Here is a 25,053-nt window from a genome sequence, read left to right on the forward strand (position 1 = left end):
CAAGAGGAAAAGGGTTTAATTGGGAGTGACAAGGTTGATGGCGATGGAATGTTTTTCCGTTGGTCATGACAGTTCCCATAAAACGGGATCATAAGACTTGCTATGATGACAAAGATTATAGGAAGTTTGTTCTCAACTTTCTTCCAAGTCTGATCCGTACAAGCTTAATGGGATATTGGTGATATTTCTTCGGATTCAGACAATGATTTGACTGACAAAAGTACGGAATGCTAATTAAAAAGAATTAAGTAAAATGTTTTTCAGCATCCTTCTCTGCCAAGAAAAACGTTTTAGCTTTAATTCTTTTGATTAGCATTTCCATACTTTTGTCAATCAAATCATTGTCTGAATCCGAAGAAATATCACCAACATCCCATTAAGCTTGTACGGATCAGACTTGGAAGAAAGTTGAGAACAAAACTTCCTATAATCTTTGTCATCATAGACTCTTATGATCCCCGTTTTATGGGAACTGCCACGACCAACAGTAAACATTCCATCACCATCAACCTTGTCACTATCAATTAAACTTCTTTTCTTCTTGGAAAATGAAGTAGAGACTTCCTCTATAATCTTTCTTTTATCTACTTAGGAAATGTTAAAATTCCTACCTACACCATCACTATTTGAAACACATGCCATTGCCTTCTCATTATCATTGTCGCTAACTAGAACAACAATTGATCAAAAGACACACCCTGTCAGCTACTGTATCCAAGTTATTCTCTGTATTCAAGTTTATTCCGAGGATAATCACCAAAGTCACCAGACAGCTTTATGATACCAATGAAGCAAGATTATGAGATATTCAATGAAACTCGTATTGTAAAGAAGAAGAAAGAGACTGATTTAGAAAGGTGGGTCGAGGGTCGATCCTCGACTATACATGTAAGTTTTTACTTTTCATTAAGTATTTTATTTACTTTTATATAAATTTTGAAATTACTAATTTTATATAATTTTTCTTATAGGTTCGCTTCACAGCTGATGTGGAGGAATTCATACGCAATCAGCCACCTAATGAGTCGGGCGAGGCAATCCAACTTTCGGACGAGGATGCTGAAAGAACACTCCTTGAGTACTTTATATACTTTGAACTAGACAATAGAACCAGTTTTGAATGAGCTTGTAATAAGCGTTTAACTTTAGTTTTGTTAGCCTTAATGTGTTAGTTCTATTGAACTTTATACTCGTTGGTTTTAATGTTGTTTGTTGTTGTTGTGTTGTTTTGTTGTTGTTGTTGGTATTGTTGTTGTTGTTGCTTGTAATAGGGATTGGTATGTGGCAGGTGTGTAGCTGCCAAAACAGCAGTTTCTACCAAATAATACCCAAAAAAGCGACCAACTTTGATCTCTTTTGGTCGCTTTTTCATTTTAAAAAAATAATTTTCTGGGCAATAGCGACCAAAGTTGGTCTCTTTTTATCCAGATTTCTAAAAAGGCGACCAACCTTGCGCTATTCCATTAAAAAAAATAATTTCTGGAAAAAAATAGCGACCAACTTTGGTCGCTATATTTTAAAAAAAAATTAAATTCTTGAAATTACCGACCAACTTTTGGTCGCTTATTTTTAAAAAAAATAATAAAATAGCGACCCAACTTGGTCTCCATTTTTCTAGATTTTAAAATATAATATTTGGATTAGAGACCAAAGTTGGTCGTTGTCTTATGAATAATAATAAATAAATAAAATAATATATTTTACATTTAGAGACCAACTTTGGTCGCCAAATTTATATTATTAAAATAATAAAGCGATCAAAGATGGTCGCTATAGTCAATACCCGGAATATTTGGTCATTTTACCTTAGGAGACCAAAAGTTGGTCGCTAATTAGCGACCAACTTTGGTCCCTAAAGTGAAGGGACCAGCAATATAGCGACCAGACATGGTCGCTTTTAGGCCTATAAGCGAACCAACTTTGATCGCTTTTTGTCGTCGCTTTTTACCGGATTTCTAGTAGTGTCCATCGATTACCGGAAAATAAAGAGATTCCATTAATCCTCCAAAATCTCATGGCAGCTTGTCGGCCAGAATGCCTTTTAATTAGAAGAGCTACTATTCATGAATGAAAGCACAGTGGAGGTTTTCATGATTTAATTTTCATAATGAGTTATTTCGCTGCTAATTAATTCAGCAAAGTTCACGCCCGAAAAACAAGGAAAGGATTAGAGGAATCTAAGGCACATGATTGAGGAAAGCTGCAATATCCTCATAATACACAACCTTTTTAATTATTGACTTGGGTATTAAATGACATACTCCTCAACTCCCACATACACACAAACACATCGTATATTATGTAAGCCAATTAAAACACCAATAAGGGCAAGAATCAAATGAATAACATATTCTTCAATTTCTACACATTGCGACAGTTGCACTATCTCTGACTCATCAACTGACTTTCAACTTCGAAATTTAAACCAAAAAAAAGAAAAAGATAATGTCCGAAATTAGACATTTGCACCTTGTCAAATTCTCCCTATATATGTTAAAGAACTAATCATTGAAACTACCAACCATTAATTAACCCACTGCTTAGTAAGAATCTCATTTAACGTACACCCAAAGTTTCAAGATAGGGAATTTAGTCTTCAATATTCTATATAAACTCTATAAATATCCTCACCATCTTCACTTTTACCTTTTCCTTACTAGAGAGAGAAAGAGATTGAGAAGATGATAGGTGCAAATGATTTTTACAAAAGTAATGTGTGCAATGGTGCCTTTATACTTTGCTATGCTGGTGGCATATGGATCAGTGAAATTGGTGGAAATATTCTCGCCGGAGCAATGCTCCGGCATTAACCGTTTCGTGGCCGTATTCGCCGTGCCGTGCTGTTCCTTCCACTTCATCTCTCAGAACAATCCTTACCAAATGGACACCAAAGTTCATATTGGCAGACACTTTGTCAAAATTTTTGTTCTTGTGTTTGCTGTCATTTTGGGCCATTTGTAAAGGGCAGTTGGATTGGCTCATCACTCTCTTCTCTGTCTCAACTTTGCCCAACACTTTGGTCATGGGCATTCCTTTGCTCAATGCCATGTATGGAGATTTCACTCAAAATCTCATGGTTCAGCTTGTTGTCCTTCAATGTATTATCTGGTAATACTATTAATCCAGCACCACTATGTTCTCTACCTTTTTTATTTTCCTGAACTTTTTATTTTTTTTGGTAAAATTTCATTCTAGTCGGCGTACTCAACGCAGACAGGCTCAAGAAAAAAACATCCTATACTTGAATAATTGAGCACTAAGAGTTTGTAGTGAATGATTTTATCAGTACTTGAAATAAGTTTTATTCCTGGGCAAATTTACACTGAAGTCTTTTAGGGAAAGTAATCCTGAACGTATATGCCAATGTAACCATTTTATAGTACATTTGGGCATGCATTATTCTTTGATTTATTTCTTCCAATTGTTTAGGTGTAAAAGGAATAGAAATTCATGGTGTCCATTTTTTAATTGTTTTTGGTGGTTTCATGCAGGTATAACTTTACTATTATTCCTGTTTTGAATATAGAGCGGCCACTATATTAATAAGAATCAATATCCTGGCAATGCTGCTGCGGCATAACCAAAGTTCGAGATTGACAAATGATGTTATCTCACTGGACGGCCGAAGCCACTTTGTACGGAGTCGGAAGTCGACGGTAAAGGCCGTATCCGCGTCCGTATCCGGCGATCAACTTCATCGGTGCCGGAGTCTGGGTTTTCATCCTCCATAGGAATCACCACAAGGGCATCTAATCTCTCCAATGCTGAAATCTTCTCTGTTCACACGCCAACACCTTTACATGAATTCCGGAATGGAGATATCCCATTGGACATGGCGACTTGAGAGATCGGGTATTATTGAATTGTGTAATTATCTCATATAAAAATTTTAGTTATAGTTAAAAAATAATACAAATTTTAATTACTCTTCGTTCTATTTTACGTGAAGTTTGACTTACACGAATTTTAGGAAAGAAAAACTTTTGAAACTTATGGTATAAAAGAAATTAATTATAAATATATATTGTTTGTTATAAATTATCTCATTAAAAGTAAAACAAAAAGTTTAGATAAATTATTTTAAAATATATAAATGTATCATTAGCTTAAGGGACAGATCAAAAAAGAAAATGCATCACCTAAATAGGGATTAATTATTGGTAGTATATTTCTACATACCTCCTTTACTTGTGTGTCCTAATCTTTTAATAGATCAAACACATGGAAAAACTTTATAGATTTTTGGAAAATTTTATTTTGTGTCTCATACAACTAATACTAGTTGACTGAGGACACCTTTTTTGTCTCACGGTTTTGTGGACCCAGATTTTTGTGGACCCAGAAGTATTAAGATAGGGGTCCACAAATTTATGAGACAAAAAATGAGCCTCACATAAGTAATGTAAGTTGTGTGAGATACAAAATAAAATTTGAACCTAGGAATTATTGCAATACCATAATTGAATTGTAGGGATCATTTCAACGAAAACTTTAACTATTAGTGATAGAACAAATTCTAATTACTTAATTTATATTATATCTCAATAGGATCCGTGCAGCGAGTCCTCGCTTGTCCAGCTACGCATCATCGGATGCATACTCGCGCTGCAGCCGACGCCCAGGGCGGTCCAATTTCAATGAACTGGATACGACCACCGTGACAACAACCGGGAATACGCCAATTGTGGGGTAAATGTCTCGGTGGCGGGGAAGGTGTTGCGGCAGCCATCTCCATCAGCTAAAATGGCGTGGGAATCGCCAGGGAAATGTCTAAATGGAGACAGACAAGGATACAGAGATGTTGGAGGTACGCTACTGAGTTGTCAACTTATGTGTTTTGTTGTACTGACACTGTTGTTTTGCATAACTTAACTGATCATGCAGATTATTATTATTACCTTTAATATTTTCTCTTATTACCACTAATATTCCTGTAATCCAAAAAAAGCGTCTATATTCCTTTTAAGATTCTCTTATACATGATATGAAAGTATATTCTGCGTACGTAGTTTTTTAAATCTTATAATAAATTATATAGAGTATAACATTATTCTAGAAAAATGACAATGATAATTAGTAAAAAGAAAGTAGTGAGTAGTTACTATTTTAGGCATTTCTTCTGAGGAACAGTATATAACCACGTGACTAATTCAAAAAGAAAAGAAAAAATACTAGGTTGAGGAGAATGGACAATGGTAAAACTATATAACTAATTGGATGTCAAATTAAAGCTCTTTTTTATTAGTTAAATTTTTTTATAAAATATTAATTAATTAGAGAAATATCATGACTTTGAGTACTTTTTATTTAATTTCTAATATATATTAGTTTTACATAAAAATTAATTAAATTGATAATTTTAGTGTTGCCGTACTTGAAATCTTATAAGGAAATAATTAGGTCTAGAAAGGAAGATTTTTACAAAGAGGTACAAAACAAAAAATAGCATGCTGATCCCCAAGAATGTCGTTATGTATTATCAAATAAAAAGACTGAAGGGTTTCTTTGACTGGCCAAAATATAACATAGATGGGTTGCTTTCTCGTTTGACATGCCTAGAATAAACTCCTGTCCCCTATCCTCAGATATATATTGTCCCGTTCTAACTGTCATATTTCTTCCTCTGTCCACCTGACCTTTCAATAGAACAAATTTGTTTTGATACTTAAATGATTCAAAATTAATTGATATTTCTAGAATTATTACACTCTGTTTTCTCTTTTAATTTTGATCCAAGTATACCAAATTGAATATATTTGTGTATAATTTATATGTCAGAAACAATATATATTCCCAGTATGTTTCTATAAATATTAATTGGTTGGTCCGTCAAAAATCTCAATTAAATTACTAGCAATATTTTCAGCTGGCAAATAGTAGTAAAATTTTTTGAAAAGAACGAGTTGATACTAAATGATAAAAGAATCTATGCCCCATCTCAGTTGTAATCGATAGAGTTTCTTACTTGAACCATAAAGTAGTAGAGCAGATATTTCACATGTCACTTGTCCTTTTGTTTTTTCCCTATAAGGGACTGTCTGTCCTGAAAAAGTTGCAATCTAGTTTTTATTTCATAAATATGCAATAAGTAAAAAGAAAAAAGGTCAAGAAAAATTGAGACAACAATTGCTCAAAAATAATTTCCTCTAAATGGGTAAATAATGATGGAGTCAGACTTCAATATATAGACAATATCATTACTTTAAAGCACTGTGTATTTTGAATGAGAGAGACTTATTTGATGCGCACTTGCAATCTGCCTACAACTTTGATGATCTCTCTCCACTCCGTTGTTGCCCACCTTTTTTCTATTACTTTTTCTTTTTAACCTGCTTCGTCTTTTCATGGTACGTTAATTTTATATAATATATATATATATATGTGTGTGTGTGTGTGTATAATATATACTGATTTGATTAAAATATCTTATGTTCACTAACATCTACATATGATTTGCTTAATTAATCCAGAAAAGGAAATTAGCTTCAGAGATTATCTACAAAATTTTCCAGTGCAAGGAGGGAGCTATTGATTCAGCAAGTAACCATATTATTAAACAAGAAATGCCAAATGCTTTGTTTGATGCTTAAGGCTCATTATAAGTTATGGTTGGGAGAAAGCTTTCACGCAATCCAAATACTTACTCCAGTATAATAGGACTTCTCTGGTCTCTCATTTCTTTCAAGTATGTTTGTTAAATACTACTCTAAATTCTACTTATATACTTTTAATATATATGGTGAAATTTAATACTTATGTACTATAATCTTATTCATGAACTATTCTAAAGTTAAATTGCTTGTCGCGCATTATATTAATTCCCTAAAGGGTCATATTTCAATTTCTATAGATGTCAAGTATAAATGATGGTTCTATCTGTTCAGAAGTCAAAATACAACCAAAAATAGAAAAGGGACTAAACTTTAGTATCTAACAGAAAAGAAAAAGTTCTTTAACTTTCCTTGACATGTCTATTTTTAGTACTGTTTCATACGCTTTATTTTATTGCCTAAGTGAATCATATATAACAAAGTATCCTAACTTTTGAGCAGATGGAATGTGGGATGCCCAGTTTGGTCAATATTCCATTAAAATAATTTCAGATTGCAGGTCTTGGGATGGCCATGTTCAGTTTAAGGTATGTACATTACATAAAATTTACATGAATATCTCCACTCTTTTAATTTTGTGATTAAAACTTGGGAACTTAATTGCATTTTCTTGACAACTATTCGATAAAATGTAGTAATGAATATTATTTTTTAATACGGCTATGGTACTTATATTGTAGGGTTGTTCATGGCACTTCAACCGCGAATAATTGCGTTGTGCACGAAGATGGCAGCCATAGGATGGCCATCAGGTTTATAGGTGGACCTCTAGTATAGTCAGCTGCTCTATTGTTGTTGGGCTTAAAGGAGTTCGACTTACACTGCAATTGTACAGGTAACAAACAATATAATGGGTGATCTTCGAAGAGTATTCCAACATGAAATTTTCACTTTTTTGAATCTATCATGATTCAATAACATGACATAGCGATTCCCTTAATACATTATTCATATAGCTAAGCTACGATAAAAAACTTATTTGCATTCGTATCTTTCATATACATGTTATCACTTAACCACGGTTAAATGGTATATATACTCTTTAATTTTTAACTGCTAAAATTGAAAATTGTTTTGATTGGGATAAAAGCTTAGTGCGGGTAAGTGTATTCCGTTCTCTAAGTTTGGTTGAACCATATTGCGTTATCAAATTAAACAATTATGATATAAGAGTTTGGACCATTTACACTTTATATATTGTGGCTCACGCTACATGGTTGTTTCCAATGATCATAGGAGGAATGCTGATGATTTCACTTGTTAATTTTCAAGTAAATGTTAGTATAATATTTCAAAGCATGAACTCAAAGAAATTTAGTTATATCTCTCTCAAGACCTAGATATGTGTATTATATTTGTTATAGCTTCCAATAGATTGGATATTCAATAGAGAGAGAGAGAGAGAGAGAGAGAGAGAGAGAGAGAGAGCTTAAATTGAATTAAAATTCTAAATTTATACTACATATCTACATAATTTTAAATTGAATAATTAAGAGTAATATAATTTTTTGTTAAATAGCGACCAACTTTGGTCGCTATTTCTAAAAATTCAAAACTGATTTAGCTACCAAAATAGCGACCAAGGTGGGTCGCTATTTTTAATTCCAGTACTGTCAAAACCGGGAAACCCCTCCCATTCTTTCTAAAAATTTCCCCAAAATCTCTCTTTTCTCTCTCACACTCAACCACCCCCCCCCCCTTCCGACTCCGAGCACCAGATCCCACCCACGCCACCAACGACCACCGCCTAGCTGCCGTCGCGCCGTCGCCGCTGCCGCTGCTGCGTCTCTTTCCTTCTCCACCTCCTAAAAATTCTAGGTTAGAATTACAATTTATATCTTTTATGTATAAATATAATGTTTTGTTTATTAGCTAGGAATTAGTTTCAATTGATTAGTGTTTCAGTTGATTATTTAACATTGTATTTTATAGAAATCTAGGGTTTAGGTTGTATTTAACATTATTTAACATTTTATAGAAATCTAGGGTTTATAGAAATGTTAACATTGTATTTAACATTATTAACATTTTATAGAAATCTAGGGTTTAGGGTATGGGTTGAATTTTTAGGATATAATCATAACTTTTAGTTTATATTTAAACTCGTAGGATATAAATTGAACTTTTAGTTTATGTTTAAACTCTTATGATATGAATTGAACTTTTAGTTTTTAGGTTTTGTTCTTGTGAATTGAACTTGTAGGATATGAATTGAACCTTTAGGATATGACTTGAACTTTTGTGGATATGAATTGAACCTTTAGGATATGAATTGAAATTTTGGTTTATGTTTTGGAATTTTAGATTATAAATTGAAATTTTAGGATATGATTTGAACTTTTTAGGATATAAATTGAAATTTTAGGATATGACTTGAACCTTTAGGATATGACTTGAACCTTTAGGATATGAATTGGAATTTTAGTTTATGAATTGGAATTTTAGGATATGACTTGAAATTTTAGTTTGTGAATTTATTTGAACCTTTAGGATATGAATTGGAATTTTAGTTTATGAATTGGAATTTTAGGATATGACTTGAAATTTTAGGATATGAATTGAACCTTTAGGATATGACTTGAACCTTTAGGATATGACTTGAAATTTTAGGATATGAATTGAACCCTTAGGATATGACTTGAACCTTTAGGATATGAATTGGAATTTTAGTTTATGAATTTATTTGAACCTTTAGGATATGAATTGGGATTTTAGTTTATAAATTGGAATTTTAGGATATGACTTGAAATTTTAGGATATGAATTGAACCTTTAGGATATGAATTGGAATTTTGGTTTATGTTTTGGAATTTTAGATTATAAATTGAAATTTTCGGATATGATTTGAACTTTTTAGGATATAAATTGAAATTTTAGGATATGACTTGAACTTTTTAGGATATGACTTGAACCTTTAGGATATGACTAGAACCTTTAGGATATGAATTGGAATTTTAGTTTATGAATTGGAATTTTAGGATATGACTTGAAATTTTAGGATATGAATTGAACCCTTAGGATATGACTTGAACCTTTAGGATATGAATTGGAATTTTAGTTTATGAATTTATTTGAACCTTTAGGATATGAATTGGGATTTTAGTTTATGAATTGGAATTTTAGGATATGACTTGAAATTTTAGGTATGAAGTGAAATTTTAGATTATAAATTGAAATTTTAGGTTGCGGGAGGAACCGTCGTTCGGATATGAATTGAACCTTTAGGATATGAATTCAACCTTTAGGATATGAATTGGACTTTTAGTTTATGAATTGAAATTTTAGATTATAAATTAAAATTTTTTGGATATGAGTTGAACCTTTAGGATATGAATTAAAATTTTGGTTTATGTATTGGAATTTTAGATCGCGGGAGGATTTTGTAGAAGGGGTTGATGACTTTATTATACATGCAATGGAACTTCCACCAAGAATAACTAAGACACAGTACCTGGCAGAGTGTGCCTTTAATTGTTCTTCTCATTAGCGACAACGATGATGAGAAGGCAAGAACATGTGTTTCAAATAGTTATGGTGTAGGTAGGAGTTTAACATTTCCTAAGTAGATAAAAGAAGAGGTAATAGAGGAATTCTATACTTCATTTTCCAAGAGGAAAAGGAGTTTAATTGGGAGTGACAAGGTTGATGGTGATGGAATGTTTTCCGTTGGTCATGACAGTTCCCATAAAACGGGGATCATAAGACTCTATGATGACAAAGATTATAGGAAGTTTTGTTCTCAACTTTCTTCCAAGTCTGATCCGTACAAGCTTAATGGGATATTGGTGATATTTCTTCGGATTCAGACAATGATTTGACTGACAAAAGTACGGAAATGCTAATTAAAAGAATTAAAGGTAAAATATTTTTCAGCATCCTTCTCTACCAAGAAAAACGTTTTAGCTTTAATTCTTTTGATTATCATTTCCATACTTTTGTCAGTCAAATCATTGTCTGAATCCAAAGAAATATCACCAACATCCCATTAAGCTTGTACGGATCGGACTTGGAAGAAAGTTGAGAACAAAACTTCCTATAATCTTTGTCATCATAGAGTCTTATGATCCCCGTTTTATGGGAACTGCCACGACCAACGGTAAACATTCCATCACCATCAACCTTGTCACTATCAATTAAACTTCTTTTCTTCTTGGAAAATGAAGTAGAGAATTCCTCTATAATCTTTCTTTTATCTACTCAGGAAATGTTAAAATTCCTGCCTACACCATCACTATTTGAAACACATGCCATTGCCTTCTCATCATCATTGTCGCTAACTAGAACAACAATTGATCAAAAGACACACCCTGTCAGCTACTGTATCCAAGTTTATCCCGAGGATAATCACCAAAGTCACCAGACAGCTTTATGATGCCAATGAAGCAAGATCATGAGATATTCAATGAAACTCGTATTGTAAAGAAGAAGAAAGAGACTGATCTAGAAAGGTGGGTCGAGGGTCGATCCTCGACTATACATGTAAGTTTTTTACTTTTCATTAAGTATTTTTATTTACTTTTATATAAATTTTGAAATACTAATTTAATATAATTTTTCTTATAGGTTCGCTTCATAGCTGATGTGGAGGAATTCATACGCAGTCAGCCACCTAATGAGTCGGGCGAGGCAATCCAACTTTCGGACGAGGATGCTGAAAGAACACTCCTTGAGTACTTTATATACTTTGAACTAGACAATAGAACCAGTTTTTGAATGAGCTTGTAATAAGCGTTAACTTAGTTTTGTTAGCTTAATGTGTTAGTTCTATTGAACTTTATACTTCGTTGGTTTTAATGTTGTTGTTGTTGTTGTTGTTGTTTTGTTGTTGTTGTTGGTATTGTTGTTGTTGTTGCTTGTAATAGGGATTTGGTATGCTGGCAGGTGGTGTAGCTGCCAAAACAGCCAGTTTCTACCAAAATAATACCCAAAAAAGCGACCAACTTTGATCTCTTTTTGGTCGCTTTTCATTTTAAAAAAATAATTTTCTGGGCAATAGCGACCAAAGTTGGTCTCTTTTTATCCAGATTTCTAAAAAGGCGACCAACCTTGGTCGCTATTCCATTAAAAAAAATAATTTCTGGAAAAATAGCGACCAACTTTGGTCGCTTATATTTTAAAAAAAAAATTAAATTCTTGAAATTACCGACCAACTTTGGTCGCTTATTTTTAAAAAAAATTAATAAAATAGCGACCAACCTTGGTCTCCATTTTCTAGATTTTAAAATATAATATTTGGATTAGAGACCAAAGTTGGTCGTTGTCTTATGAATAATAATAAATAAATAAATAATATATTTTACATTTAGAGACCAACTTTGGTCGCCAAATTTATATTATTAAAATAATAAAGCGATCAAAGATGGTCGCTATAGTCAATACCCGGAATATTTGGTCATTTTACCTTAGAGACCAAAGTTGGTCGCTAATTAGCGACCAACTTTGGTCCCTAAAGTGAAGGGACCAGCAATATAGCGACCAGACATGGTCGCTTTTAGGCCTATAAGCGACCAACTTTGATCGCTTTTTGTCGTCGCTTTTTACCGGATTTCTAGTAGTGTCCATCGATTACCGGAAATAAAGAGATTCCATTAATCCTCCAAAATCTCATGGGCAGCTTGTCGGCCAGAATGCCTTTTAATTAGAAGAGCTACTATTCATGAATGAAGCACAGTGGAGGTTTCATGATTTAATTTTCATAATGAGTTATTTCGCTGCTAATTAATTCAGCAAAGTTCACGCCCAGAAAACAAGGAAAGGATTAGAGGAATCTAAGGCACATGATTGAGGAAAGCTGCAATATCCTCATAATACACAACCTTTTAATTATTGACTTGGGTATTAAATGACATACTTCCTCAACTCCCACATACACACAAACACATCGTATATTATGTAAGCAATTAAACACCAATAAGGGCAAGAATCAAATGAATAACATATTCTTCAATTTCTACACATTGCGACAGTGCACTATCTCTGACTCATCAACTGACTTTCAACTTCGAAATTTAAACCAAAAAAAAGAAAAAGATAATGTCCGAAATTAGACATTTGCACCTTGTCAAATTTCTCCCTATATATGTTAAAGAACTAATCATTGAAACTACCAACCATTAATTAATCCCACTGCTTAGTAAGAATCTCATTTAACGTACACCCAAAGTTTCAAGATAGGGAATTTAGTCTTCAATATTCTATATAAACTCTATAAATATCCTCACCATCCTTCACTTTTACCTTTTCCTTACTAGAGAGAGAGAAAGAGATTGAGAAGATGATAGGTGCAAATGATTTTTACAAAGTAATGTGTGCAATGGTGCCTTTATACTTTGCTATGCTGGTGGCATATGGATCAGTGAAATGGTGGAAGATATTCTCGCCGGAGCAATGCTCCGGCATTAACCGTTTCGTGGCCGTATTCGCCGTGCCGGTGCTGTCCTTCCACTTCATCTCTCAGAACAATCCTTACCAAATGGACACAAAGTTCATATTGGCAGACACTTTGTCAAAGATTTTTGTTCTTGTGTTGCTGTCATTTTGGGCCATTTGTAAAGGGCAGTTGGATTGGCTCATCACTCTCTTCTCTGTCTCAACTTTGCCCAACACTTTGGTCATGGGCATTCCTTTGCTCAATGCCATGTATGGAGATTTCACTCAAAATCTCATGGTTCAGCTTGTTGTCCTTCAATGTATTATCTGGTAATACTATTAATCCAGCACCACTATGTTCTCTACCTTTTTTATTTTCCTGAACTTTTATTTTTTTTGGGTAAAATTTCATGTCTAGTCGGCGTACTCAACGCAGACAGGCTCAAGAAAAACATCCTATACTTGAATAATTGAGCACTAGAGTTTGTAGTGAATGATTTTATCAGTACTTGAAATAAGTTTTATTCCTGGGCAAATTTACACTGAAGTCTTTTAGGGAAAGTAATCCTGAACGTATCATGCCAATGTAACCATTTTATAGTACATTTGGGCATGCATTATTCTTTGATTTATTTCTTCAATTGTTTAGGTGTAAAAGGAATAGAAATTCATGGTCCATTTTTTAATTGTTTTTGGTGGTTTCATGCAGGTATACTTTACTATTATTCCTGTTTGAATATAGAGCGGCCACTATATTAATTAAGAATCAATATCCTGGCAATGCTGCTGCGGCCATAACCAAGTTCGAGATTGACAATGATGTTATCTCACTGGACGGCCGAAGCCCACTTTGTACGGAGTCGGAAGTCGACGGTAAAGGCCGTATCCGCGTCCGTATCCGGCGATCAACTTCATCGGTGCCGGAGTCTGGGTTTTCATCCTCCATAGGAATCACACCAAGGGCATCTAATCTCTCCAATGCTGAAATCTTCTCTGTTCACACGCCAACACCTTTACATGAATTCCGGAATGGAGATATCCCATTTGGACATGGCGACTTGAGAGTCGGGTATTATTGAATTGTGTAATTATCTCATATAAAAATTTTAGTTATAGTTAAAAAATAATACAATTTTAATTACTCCTTTCGTTCTATTTTACGTGAAGTTTGACTGAGCACGAATTTTAGGAAAGAAAAACTTTTGAAACTTATGGTATAAAAGAAATTAATTATAAATATATATGTGGTTATAAATTATCTCATTAAAAGTAAAACAAAAAGTTTAAGATTAAATTATTTTAAAATATATAAATGTATCATTAGCTTAAGGACAGATCAAAAAAGAAAATGCATCACCTAAATAGGAATTAATTATGGTAGTATATTTCTACATACTCCTTTACTTGTGTGCCTAATTCTTTTTAATAGATCAAACACATGGAAAAACTTTATGATTTTTGGAAAATTTTATTTTGTGTCTCATACAACTAATACTAGTTGACTGAGACACCTTTTTTGTCTCACGGTTTTGTGGACCCAGATTTTTGTGGACCCAGAAGTATAAGATAGGGGTCCACAAATTTATGAGACAAAAATGAGCCTCACATAAGTAATGTAAGTTGTGTGAGATACAAAATAAAATTTGAACCTAGGAATTATTGCAATACCATAATTGAATTGTAGGATCATTTCAACGAAAACTTTAACTATTAGTGATAGAACAATTCTAATTACTTAATTATATTATATCTCAATAGGATCCGTGCAGCGAGTCCTCGCTTGTCCAGCTACGCATCATCGGATGCATACTCGCTGCAGCCGACGCCCAGGGCGTCCAATTTCAATGAACTGGATACGACCACCGTGACAACAACCGGGAATACGCCAATGTGGGTAATGTCTCCGGTGGCGGGGAAGGTGTTGCGGCAGCCATCTCCATCAGCTAAAATGGCGTGGGAATCGCCAGGGAAATGTCTAAATGGAGACAGACAAGGATACAGAGATGTTGGAGGTACGCTACTGAGTTGTCAACTTATGTGTTTTGGTACTGACACTGTTGTTTTGCATAACTTAACTGATCATGCAGATTATTATTATTACCTTTAATATTTTCTCTTTATTACCACTAATATTCCTGTAATCCAAAAAAAGCGTCTATATTCCTTTTAAGATTTCTCTTACTACATGATATGAAAGTATATTCTGCGTACGTAGTTTTTAAATCTTATAATAAATTATATAGGAGTATAACATTATTCTAGAAAATGACAATGATATTAGTAAAAAGAAAGTAGTAGGAGTAGTACTATTTTAGGGCATTTCTTCTGAGAACAGTATATAACCACGTGACTAATTCAAAAAGAAAAGAAAAAAACTAGGTTGAGGAGAATGGACAATGGTAAAACTATATAACTAATTGGATGTCAAATTAAAGCTCTTTTTTATTAGTTAAATTTTTTTAACAATATTTTAATTAGAGAAATATTCATGACTTTGAGTACTTTTTATTTAATTTCTAAATATATTAGTTTTACATAAAAATTAATTAAATTGATAATTTTAGTGTTGCCGTACTTGAAATCTTATAAGGAATAATTAGGTCTAGAAAGGAAGATTTTTACAAAGAGGTACAAAACAAAAATAAAGCATGCTGATCCCAAGAATGTCGTTTATGTATTATCAAATAAAAGACTGAAGGGGTTTCTTTGACTGGCCAAAATATAACATAGATGGGTTGCTTTCTCGTTTGCATGCCTAGAATAAACTCCTGTCCCCATATCCTCAGATGTATATTGTCCCGTTCTAACTGTCATATTTCTTCCTCTGTCCACCTGACCTTTCAATAGAACAAATTGTTTGATACTTAAAATGATTCAAAATTAATTGATATTTCTAGAATTATTACACTCTGTTTTCTCTTTTAATTTTGATCCAAGTATACCAAATTGAATATATTTGTGTATAATTTATATGTCAGAAACAATTATATTCCCAGTATGTTTCTATAATTTAATTGGTTGGTCCGTCAAAAATCTTCAATTAAATTACTAGCAATATTTTCAGCTGCAATAGTAGTAAATTTTTTTGAAAAGAACGAGTTGATACTAATGATAAAAGAATCTATGCCCCATCTACCAGTTGTAATCGATAGAGTTTCTTACTTGAACCATAAAAGTGTAGAGGCAGATATTTCACATGTCACTTGTCCTTTTTGTTTTTCCCTATAAGGGACTTGTCTGTCCTGAAAAAGTGCAATCTAGTTTTAATTTCATAAATAGTGCAATAAGTAAAAAGAAAAAAGGTCAAAGAAAAATTGAGACAACAATTGCTCAAAAATAATTTCCTCTTAAATGGGTAAATAATGATGGGATCAGACTTCAATATATAGACAATATCATTACTTTAAAGCACGTGTATTTTGATGGAGAGACTTATTTGATAGCGCACTTGCAATCTGCCTACAACTTTGATGATCTCTCTCCACTCCGTTGTTGCCCACCTTTTTCTATTACTTTTTCTTTTTAACCTGCTTCGTCTTTTCAATGGTACGTTAATTTTATATATATATATATATATATGTGTGTGTGTGTGTATATATATACTGATTTGATTAAAATATCTTATGTCACTAACATCTACATATGATTTGCTTAATTAATCCAGAAAAGGAAATTAGCTTCAGAGATATCTCAAATTTTCCAGTGCAAGGAGGAGCTATTGATTCAGCAAGTAACCATATTATTAAACAAGAAATGCCAAATGCTTTTGTGATGCTAAGGCTCATTATAGTTATGGTTGGGAGAAAGCTTTCACGCAATCCAAATACTTACTCCAGTATAATAGGACTTCTCTGGTCTCTCATTTCTTTCAAGTATGTTTGTTAAATACTACTCTAAATTCTACTTATTACTTAATATATATGTGAACTTTAATACTTAATGTACTATAATCTTATTCATGAACTATTCTAAAGTTAAATTGCTTGTCGGCATTATATTAATTCCCTAAAGGGTCATTTTCAATTTCTATGATGTCAAAGTATAAATGATGGTTCTATCTGTTCAGAAGTCAAATAGCAACCAAAAATAAAAGGGACTAAACTTTAGTATCTAACAGAAAAGAAAAAGTTCTTTAACTTTCCTTGACATGTCATTTTTTAGTACTGTTTCATACGGCTTTATTTTATTGCCTAGTGAATCATATATAACAAAGTATCCTAACTTTTTGAGCAGATGGAATGTGGGGATGCCCAGTTTGGTCAAATATTCCATTAAAATAATTTCAGATGCAGGTCTTGGGATGGCCATGTTCAGTTTAGGTATGTGACATTACATAAAATTTACATGAATATCTCCACTCTTTTAATTTTGTGATTAAAACTTGGAACTTAATTGCATTTTTGAACAACTATTCGATAAAATGTAGTAATGAATATTATTTTTAATACGGCTATGGTACATTATATTGTAGGGTTGTTCATGGCACTTCAACCGCGAATAATTGCGTGTGGCACGAAGATGGCAGCCATAGGGATGGCCATCAGGTTTATAGGTGGACCTCTAGTAATGTCAGCTGCTTCTATTGTTGTTGGGCTTAAAGGAGTTCGACTTCACACTGCAATTGTACAGGTAACAAACAATATAATGGGTGATCTTCGAAGAGTATTCCAACATGAAATTTCACTTTTTGAATCTATCATGATTCAATAACATGACATAGCGACTTCCCTTTAATACATTATCATATAGCTAAGCTACGATAAAAACTTATTTGCATTCGGTATCTTTCATATACATGTTTATCACTTAACCACGGTTAAATGGTATATATACTCTTTAATTTTTAACTGCTAAAATTGAAAATTGTTTGATTGGGATAAAAGCTTAGTGCGGGTAAGTGTTATTCCGTTCTCTAAGTTAGTTGAACCATATTGCGTTATCAAAATTTAAACAATTATGATATAAGAGTTTGGACATTTACACTTTATATATTGTGGCTCACGCTACATGGTTGTTTCAATGATCATAGGGAGGAATGCTGATGACTTTCACTTGTTAATTTTCAAGTATGTTAGTATAATATTTCAAAGCATGAACTCAAAGAATTTAGTTATTGTCGCTTAAATTGTAGGGAATTATCACTTTTTATATTTGTAGTACAGCCCCTTCAATTGCAACAATTTTCCCTAAAAAAAAGTATAATTTATTATGTTAGGTACCTTTGCTCCTTAAAAATATGTATATATATGTTCTATTATCTCGCCCTTAAGCAGGTCCAGAGTAGTTTAAATACTTTGTTAATACAATAGGTATAAATAAATTAAGGTAACCATTGTATATAAAATGCTAATACAACTCAATTTTCTGCCAAATTCAGGCAGCTCTTCCCCAAGGAATTGTTCCATTTGTCTTCGCAAGAGAGTATGGATTGCATCCCGACATACTAAGTACTGGGTAAGTTGATCTCAATTGATATTTACAAAATTAAAATTAACGAAACAAAAAAATTATTTACAATAATTTCTTAAATTTCATACTACTAATTACTAAATGAAACACTTTTGACATATCAATATTTTTCGCTCATTTTCTCCTAACCTAGATAATTGTCGTATCTCGTTTTTTGTGGTAGACTTAAAATTATTTTCATTGCAAATTTAAATTCGTCCTTTGGAAACTAAATTTGGCAAATTGGAGATCTATGCAAATTACAGTTATGTCGGGAAGAGCCAAACCCGAAAATAAAGAACACCAAAATTTAACGTGGAAAACCCTTCAAATCGAAGGTAAAAACCACGGGATCACAAAGATCCAAAAACCTCCACTATAACAATAAGAAGGTTACAAAAGTTCTCCAAGTTGGCTACACAACAAGTGCCAAACACGGAGCAACAATAGCAACGACAAATCAATTGAAGAAAGAGGAGAAGCCACAAAACTAAAGCTACTGTTCGGGGCTCGAAATCAGATGCTACGAGACTTCAAATCCGATCTTCACCATTCAAATCAAAGACCATGATGTTATAAACACCCAGTCTAAATTTCAGCCCGGTCCAATGGTTAACGAATCAGAAAACATGATTTGAAGTTGGCTGGTCGGAATAAAATCTGCAGCAAAATAAATATTTTTCTTCTCTCTTCTCTCTTGATGAAAGCTCTCTCAAAAACCACTCTTATGTGCTTAAGTCTTTCAAAGACTTGTACCAATGAGCATAGAACAATTCTCTAAGGTTGTCTTATTTACAGATAATGAGTGGTACATTCTCTTAAAGCCAAAACCAACTCTAAATAGGAATAAACACCAAATCCAATTCCGAATAGGAATGAAAACAAAAAGAGAATAGGATTAGGCCATTGGACTTTTGGCTGGACAACATGGGCATGTGCCTAACAAATTCCCCCTCCAGCTAAGGGGCCAAATATGTTTTCAAGTAGAGGAACTATTGATAGGCTTCATGCCTGCAAATTTTCTGCAAAACACATGTTTATCTGCAAGCTAAACTATGAAGTCCTCAGGCTGCTCCATATAAATCTCATCTCTAAATTACCATGAAGAAAAGTAGTCTTGACATCCATCTGCTCAACCTCTAAATCTAGAATCGCGGCGAAGCCTAGAACCACACGAATAGAAGACATCTTCACAACCGGGGAAAAAATTTCATCAAAGTCAACTCCTTTCTTATGGCCAAAACCTTTAACAACTAACCTCGCCTTGTACCTGGGCGTAGCGGTATGGTTATCTTGCTTTACTCTAAATATCCATTTGTTTGATAAAGCTTTCTTACCTTTTGGCAATTTCACTAACTCATATGTGTCATTCTCATGGAGTGACTTCATCTCATCTTCCATGGCTTCTATCCACTGATCTTTGTGAGTGTCTTGCATGGCTTCATCATACTCTCAGGTTCTCCCATGTCAGTCAAAAGTACAAATTCATCAGGAGGATAGCACGTGGATTTTTGCTTCTTCCGTGTAGATCTTCTAAGAGAGGTTTCGGGAGCATTCGAAGTAGTTATCTGAGCAGGAACTGGTTGTTGATCAACCACAACTTCATCAACTGGAGCATCCATAACATCTACACCATGATAATCATTTTGATCTTGATCACTATCTTTATCATTCTCTTGGGTTCCTTCTTGTGCAATAGGTGCCTTAGCAATAGAACCTGGATCAATATCAACTAAGCTCTCATTACTCTGAGAATCTATCTTCTCAACTTTGTCAATATCTTCAATAGTCTGGTCTTCAAAGAATATTGCATCACGACTTCTAATAAGTTTATTGTCAATTAGATCATAAAAACGATACCCAAACTCATCTTGACCATAACAGATAAAGATGCACTGCTTAGTTTTGACATCCAGTTTCGAGCTCTCATCTTTAGGATCATGCACACAAGCTTTACACCCAAAAACTCTCAGGTGATCATATGAAACATCTTTGGCAAACCAAACTCTGTTCGGGGCATCACCATCCAAAGCAACAGTAGAAGACAAATTAATAACATAGGCAATAGTGTTAAGTGCTTCCGCCCAAAATGTATTTGGAAGTTTAGACTTTGAAAGCAAGCATCTGACTCTCTCAACTAGAGTTCTATTCATCCTCTCTGTTAAACCATTCAATTTAGGCGTCTTAGGCAGAGTTTTCTGATGACAAATTCCTTGTTCCTTGCAATAGTTATCAAAGGGACCACAATATTCACCACCACTGTCAGTGTGAATACATTTTAATTTCTTCCCCGTTTGTCTCTCAGCTAAGGCCTGAAATGCCTTAAACACGCCAAGTGATTGATCTTTAGATTTCAAAGGACAAACCCAGAGCTTACGAGAATGATCATCAACGAAGGTCACAAAGTAAAATGCACCACCTTTTGACTTTACTTTAAAAGGACCACACAAATCAAAGTGTACTAGCTCCAATAAATCGGGCTTTCTTGAGGGAGGATGGCTCTGAAAGGAAACCCTTTTCTGTTTGCCAGCTAAACAATGGATACACCTTTTCAGCTTTTCTTGTTTCACTCCAGATTGAAGACTTTTCTTAACCAAACACGTAATTTCCCTCTCGCTCATATGACTCAATCTTCATCAGATATAGTCTCGGGTTTATGAGCTGAAAAAACGGGTAGATGCATCTTCTTCACGAACTACAAATCTTTCATCTTGCTTCTCCAAACATTATAATTTCTCCAATTTAAACATACCATCCTACTCATATTCGCCTCCATTCCGTAACAACCCAGATAAATAACCAAGGCTCTGGTACCACTTGTTAGGACCGAAATAATCAGGTGTCATGTAGAAGCTAGTAAATCAAACCTTGGATGATGATAAATCCAACAACAAAAGAGAAATCTACCAAAAGAAACACAAACAATTACTAGCTACAAGTTGACATCTTTTGCATCTCAAATATAAGAAAGAACACTCTTGGTCAAATTTTACTTAATACTATATACGCCCTCCCCCTATCTAAATTTGGAAACAGTTTAGCTTAAACTTTCAATTATACCCTTAATGAGAAGCTTTTATAACCACACAAATACTCTGGATCCCTTTTTGACTTGTTTAGGACCACAAATTTCAAAAGTCTTCATTTTTGCTTAAACTCTGTGCCCAGTCAAACAGGTTCACATAAATTGGAACGGAGGGAGTATGATTAACCAACGAGAATATAAAAGTGATACTCCCTCCATTTTAATTTGCTTGAACCTTTTTGAAGTACGAGTGTCAAATTGACTAATTTTCTATGTGAATTGAAATATAGATTTTTTAAGTTTTTTGAATAAAAATATATATACATATTTAGAAACTACATAAAATGTATTATAAATCAGAATAGTTAACAATTCAAAATATTTAATAATTATTTGCAATATATGATTAAAGAAAAAACCTTGTTTGATTCCTCAAATACTAAAAAAATCATTCTTTTTGAAATAGAGAGAATAATAGTAATTTCTTTGGAAATAAAGGGGTATCTACTTGTTTCCTTCTTTTTGCATTTCCACCGAGATCCTTTTGAAATGAGTTTATTCTCTTCTTTTGCAGGGTTATATTTGGGATGCTGGTTTCATTACCAGTAACCCTCCTTTATTATATACTTTTAGGGCTATGAAGAAAAATTTGCAGAAAATCTTTGCCCCCCATGCGGATAATAATTTGGTCCCGGTTGTGTATTACTTTGACCTAACCAGCAGTTTGACAAGTAATAATTGATTAGAGTACTCATACATCAAGTTCCTTTTCTTGGGTTCTGATTATGTAAAAGCTATTTGGAAGATTGACTTAGGAAAAGATCGACACTGTTTAGAATTAGCTAGTCTCCATTACACATTATTAGTGTCGAATTAGATAGTGATAGCAAAATTATGCAAAAGATCTTTTTGGCTACGAAGATTACTCTTTTCTTTAGTGCAGTATCTGTTAGTGGTAACCGAAAGGGAGTAAATTATTATTACGACATATCATTGCAGTTGGGAACTGACTTTCTTGTCATAATTTATAGTGTTACAAAATAAGCAATGTTTGACCTGAGAAAAAAGAGAAGAAAAGGAATCTTTTGATCTCGTTTAAAACAGCGTATTTCTATTATATAGAAGAGTAATTAAACAAGTAGCGCATGGTTGACATGGCTGCTAGTCATTAAAATTACTGAGTTTTTATGGCAACTTAGTTAGTCAATTGTATTAATGTTGTTGCATTGTCTGCTCCTTCTATAAGTTTGAAAGTTTGGTCTTGGATTACTATTGATGAAAATACCAAGCATCTTTTGTTAAAATGTCAAGCATATCCTATATTTTGTAATCTGATCCTGGGGTATTTTTATAATTGCATTAACATATATAATTTTATTGGTTGACAAAGTATATTACTATAACTCCAACAAAACCATTTCGGGTGCCTCGATGAATTCGCCCCTTTTAAATTGCCACCACCAATTTCTTTTCCCCTTTCTTAGTGAAAGAAAAGCTTTTGTGACTTTACACTAGGGGTATCAAATGGCCGAGTCGGGTTGATTTTGGGCGGGTCAAATTGAGCTGAGTTAATAAATGAGCGGGTCAATGGCCCGCCCAAAATTACTTGAGCTGAGATAGGCTGTGTTAAGATGGGCTTGAATTTGGATCATAGCCCAACCCACCCAACTCTTATCAAACTTTAATTAATGTGTGTTGTTTTCTTATGAATTTCTTAATTATCAATTTTTTTTTTCTATTTGTATGGTCATATACAACATATCAAACAAAAAAAAAGTGTTATTTTAAAGATATTTTAGCAAAGTTACTCATGGATCAATTTGGCCTAAAAATCATAGAGAAATTTTCATAAAGCACTATTTTATAGTGGTAATTAGCTATCTATGGATACCATTTGCTATATTACGGATTGTAGATACGTTTTCTGTTGTTATAAGATGTATAGATGTATTTAAGCTACTATATTCATGAATACAGTAGCAAAAATAGGCGTGAATCAGGGAAGTCAAGCTAATCAGTTGTTGTATTCGAGTGTATTCGACTGTATTCATGGCGTGAAACATGGGATTACAGCTGGACAGATTATTGTATTCGACTGTATTCACGGCGTGAAACAGGGGATTACACTGTTTTTAAACGAAAAGTGAATCAATTAACATAATAGACCCCTAATATAACTCAACAAACTCAATTATAACACACAAATTTTGTATTTTCAGTTATAAAAAAGATTCTCAACAAAAATACCCCAAAAACATAGCAATCTTCAGAGAAATTATATAATACATCTGAATATATAAATTATATTAATTAAAAAAAAATATATGAATACACTCATGGCATATAGCGAGACAGTGAATACAATGAAATACATAGAATACAGCGAGATACATTGAAATACAATCACTACAAAAAAGGGGCCTAATTGCGTGCCCTAAATTTTCCTACAGAGTTCATAAGGTGGATCATGGAATGTATTTCAACTACCCAATATACTGTGGCAATTAATGGAGGGTTATATGGAAGCATAAGAGGAAAGAGAGGCTTGAGACAAGGGGATCCCATCTCCCCTTTATTGTTTGTCATATGCATTGAGTACTTTACAAGAATGAAGTTAGTGGCTCAGCAGGAAAGGTTTGGCTATCATACAAAGTGCAGAAGCTTACAGCTTAACCATCTATGCTTCGCAGATGATGTGCTCTTGTTCTGCAAAGGTGAATACCAATCTATTATGCTGATGTTAAGGGGACTGCAAACATTCTCCATCTCTTCAGGGCTAACAACTAATGCAGGGAAATCGAACATATATACTGTTAACATGGAGTCTCAGGAGGTAGAGAATCTGTGTGAAATTACTGGTTATAGTAGAGGCAGCCTCCCTTTCAAATATTTGGGAGTTCTAATATCATCGAAGAAGATATCAAAAATGGACTGCCAAGTACTAGTAGATAAAATAATAACAAGAATAAGGAGCTGGGGATCAAAACATCTGTCTTATGCTGGAAGGGTGCAAATGATCAATGCAATGCTAATGCATCTCCACACGTACTGGGCATCAATCTTTCTACTCCCCAAAGCAGTGCTTAAAAGGATCAATTCAATTTGTCGGAACTATCTATGGGATGGTAAGGTGGAGACAAATAGAAGACCATTAGTGTCACGACCCGGATTTTTCACCCTCGGGAGTCGTGATGGCGTCTACTCGTAGAAGCTAGGTAACCCAAATTTAACTACTTTTTGTTAACAACATAATCCCTTCTTAATGATTATTGGCAATAATATAAAAGCAACGAGATTAAATAATAAGCGAAAGTCTTAGTTATAGAAAACTGAAATGAAATGCGGAATATTCAATATAAGCCTCTACCCAAGAATGGTGTCACAATACTCACAAACTGCTAAGAGTACTAAATACAAGCGTCTGAAAAAAAAACATAAGCTGTTTGTCTCGAATACAAAGAGATAACAGACTAAAGAGAGGATAAAAGAGACGTCGGACCTGCGGACGCCAGCAAGCTACCTCGGAACCTCCGGACTGAAGTAAGCTCCCAACACTCCTACTGCTGACCAAAGGCTCCTGCTCCGGTACTATGATCTGTGC

The 25,053-nt window shown here is 33.7% G+C and overlaps 1 protein-coding gene and 1 pseudogene across 1 annotated transcript; both read left to right on the top strand.

The window, feature by feature from the left end:
* Positions 1 to 2,681: 2,681 nt before the first annotated feature.
* On the top strand, positions 2,682 to 7,469 carry LOC109238683 (annotated as a pseudogene).
* Positions 7,470 to 12,735: 5,266 nt separating this feature from the next.
* Positions 12,736 to 22,450, top strand: LOC109238696 (auxin efflux carrier component 6-like). The gene is made up of 8 exons (XM_019405174.1): positions 12,736 to 13,309; positions 13,689 to 14,048; positions 14,738 to 14,991; positions 16,644 to 16,851; positions 17,213 to 17,298; positions 17,451 to 17,608; positions 18,357 to 18,433; positions 22,027 to 22,450. Exons 1-8 carry the CDS (start codon positions 12,885 to 12,887, stop codon positions 22,091 to 22,093), a joined length of 1,635 nt encoding a protein of 544 aa, XP_019260719.1. The 5' UTR covers positions 12,736 to 12,884; the 3' UTR covers positions 22,094 to 22,450.
* Positions 22,451 to 25,053: the final 2,603 nt, after the last annotated feature.

Source organism: Nicotiana attenuata, unplaced genomic scaffold, assembly GCF_001879085.1.
Source record: "Nicotiana attenuata strain UT unplaced genomic scaffold, NIATTr2, whole genome shotgun sequence".
Lineage (NCBI taxonomy): Eukaryota > Viridiplantae > Streptophyta > Magnoliopsida > Solanales > Solanaceae > Nicotiana > Nicotiana attenuata.